This window comes from Sinocyclocheilus rhinocerous, unplaced genomic scaffold (genome assembly GCF_001515625.1).
Source record: "Sinocyclocheilus rhinocerous isolate Xijiao unplaced genomic scaffold, SAMN03320098_v1.1 C36576069, whole genome shotgun sequence".
NCBI lineage: Eukaryota > Metazoa > Chordata > Actinopteri > Cypriniformes > Cyprinidae > Sinocyclocheilus > Sinocyclocheilus rhinocerous.
Window position 1 is genome coordinate 1 of NW_015783346.1, and position 1,320 is coordinate 1,320.

At 50.9% G+C, this 1,320-nt stretch overlaps 1 protein-coding gene across 1 annotated transcript; it reads left to right on the top strand.

Annotated features, from left to right (window-relative positions):
• Window positions 1–4: 4 nt before the first annotated feature.
• On the top strand, window positions 5–1,315 carry LOC107736225 (ataxin-1-like; the record flags this gene model as incomplete). Its single annotated transcript, XM_016547694.1, has 1 exon — window positions 5–1,315. A coding segment is annotated over one exon (1,311 nt), but the record flags the coding sequence as incomplete, so codon positions are not given.
• Window positions 1,316–1,320: the final 5 nt, after the last annotated feature.

The window sequence follows — 1,320 nt, forward strand, 5'->3', positions numbered from 1 at the left end:
GCCTGACAGCCCCCCACCATCAAATAAGGCTCTCACTGTGGTGACGGAATATCCTCCAACTACTACATCTGCTGGCTTTTCATTCTCTTCCAATAGCTCCACATACAAGGGAGTTTTCTCTGGGCCTACCGTGCTAACAGCCAATCCTGCAGTTCTCTCCACAAGCCTTCCTCAAACCATAGGCTCCGTCCAATACACACAACTTCCCCCCAATCTCCAGCTCATAGGACCCTATACAAGTTATATCTCTTCACAAATTGTGCCATCCACAACCAGTCCAACACAGCCACGGAGGATGCCACAAGAGGTTTTGGCCACAACAGCTGTCATCTCCCAAGCATCCAGCCTTGATTCACAGAATCATCATGTGATTTCTTCTATACCAAATGTTTCCCATAGTCAATGCATCCAGGTAGAGAGTGCTCCTTTGGGTTTGGCAGTGTCCTCCCCTTCTGCCCAACTGCCCATCCAAATCCATCCACATTCAGCAGTCCTTGCCCCTCATGCCCTGGCCCTTACCCCCTCTCAAGTGGTTCTACACTACACAGATGGCTTCATTGCAAAGCAACCGGACTCACATCCCAGAGAAATGCAGAATGGTACATTAGGAGAGATTTCAGTGGTCAAGCACAGTACTGCCAAAGGGATTCCTAGCCAGTCAGAAGGTGACCAAAGCCACAAGCAAAACCACAACCTGCGCCTCCAGACCCAAGCTCAGGTTCTGCTTCCAACAGACTACAGCACTCATGAGAGAACAGGACTGCAGACATCGCTGATGTTGGTATCCAGTAGCCACCTTGCAGCAAACAGCAACTCAGAGCTCCAAAGTATCTTGGGTAAGAACCACTCATCTTTGCACCTAGCTGAGAGAGGAGGGATCTGCATAGGCAAACCAATGTCCAGAGTGTCCGCCCTTACGTCCTCAGACAGCCAAGTTTCTCTGGCCTCCACAATCTCCCCGCACACACTCCTGCAGGCTCCTCACAACACTCCCCAACAAGAGCTCTCCACCAGCCTTTACTCTGCAACGCAGCTCCCAATTATTGGCTACATCACCAGTGCTTCTGGTGGACCCCAGCAAGCAGTAACTGGTTATCAAAGCAACCTGCCACAGCACGTGGTGATCTCAGGCAACCCCTCCTTGCTCATTCCAGTGAGTGCCACTAACATCAATCCAACTACTGCTGAGCCGGAGGTCACCCGCTGTTCTGTCATCCCCAGTGTTGCAAATGCATCAACAGCTCTGCCTCAGACCTTTATTAATACATCCCCACCTGCAGCTGCAGCTTCAGTCCTACCCAATGGTAAAGACATCACAGT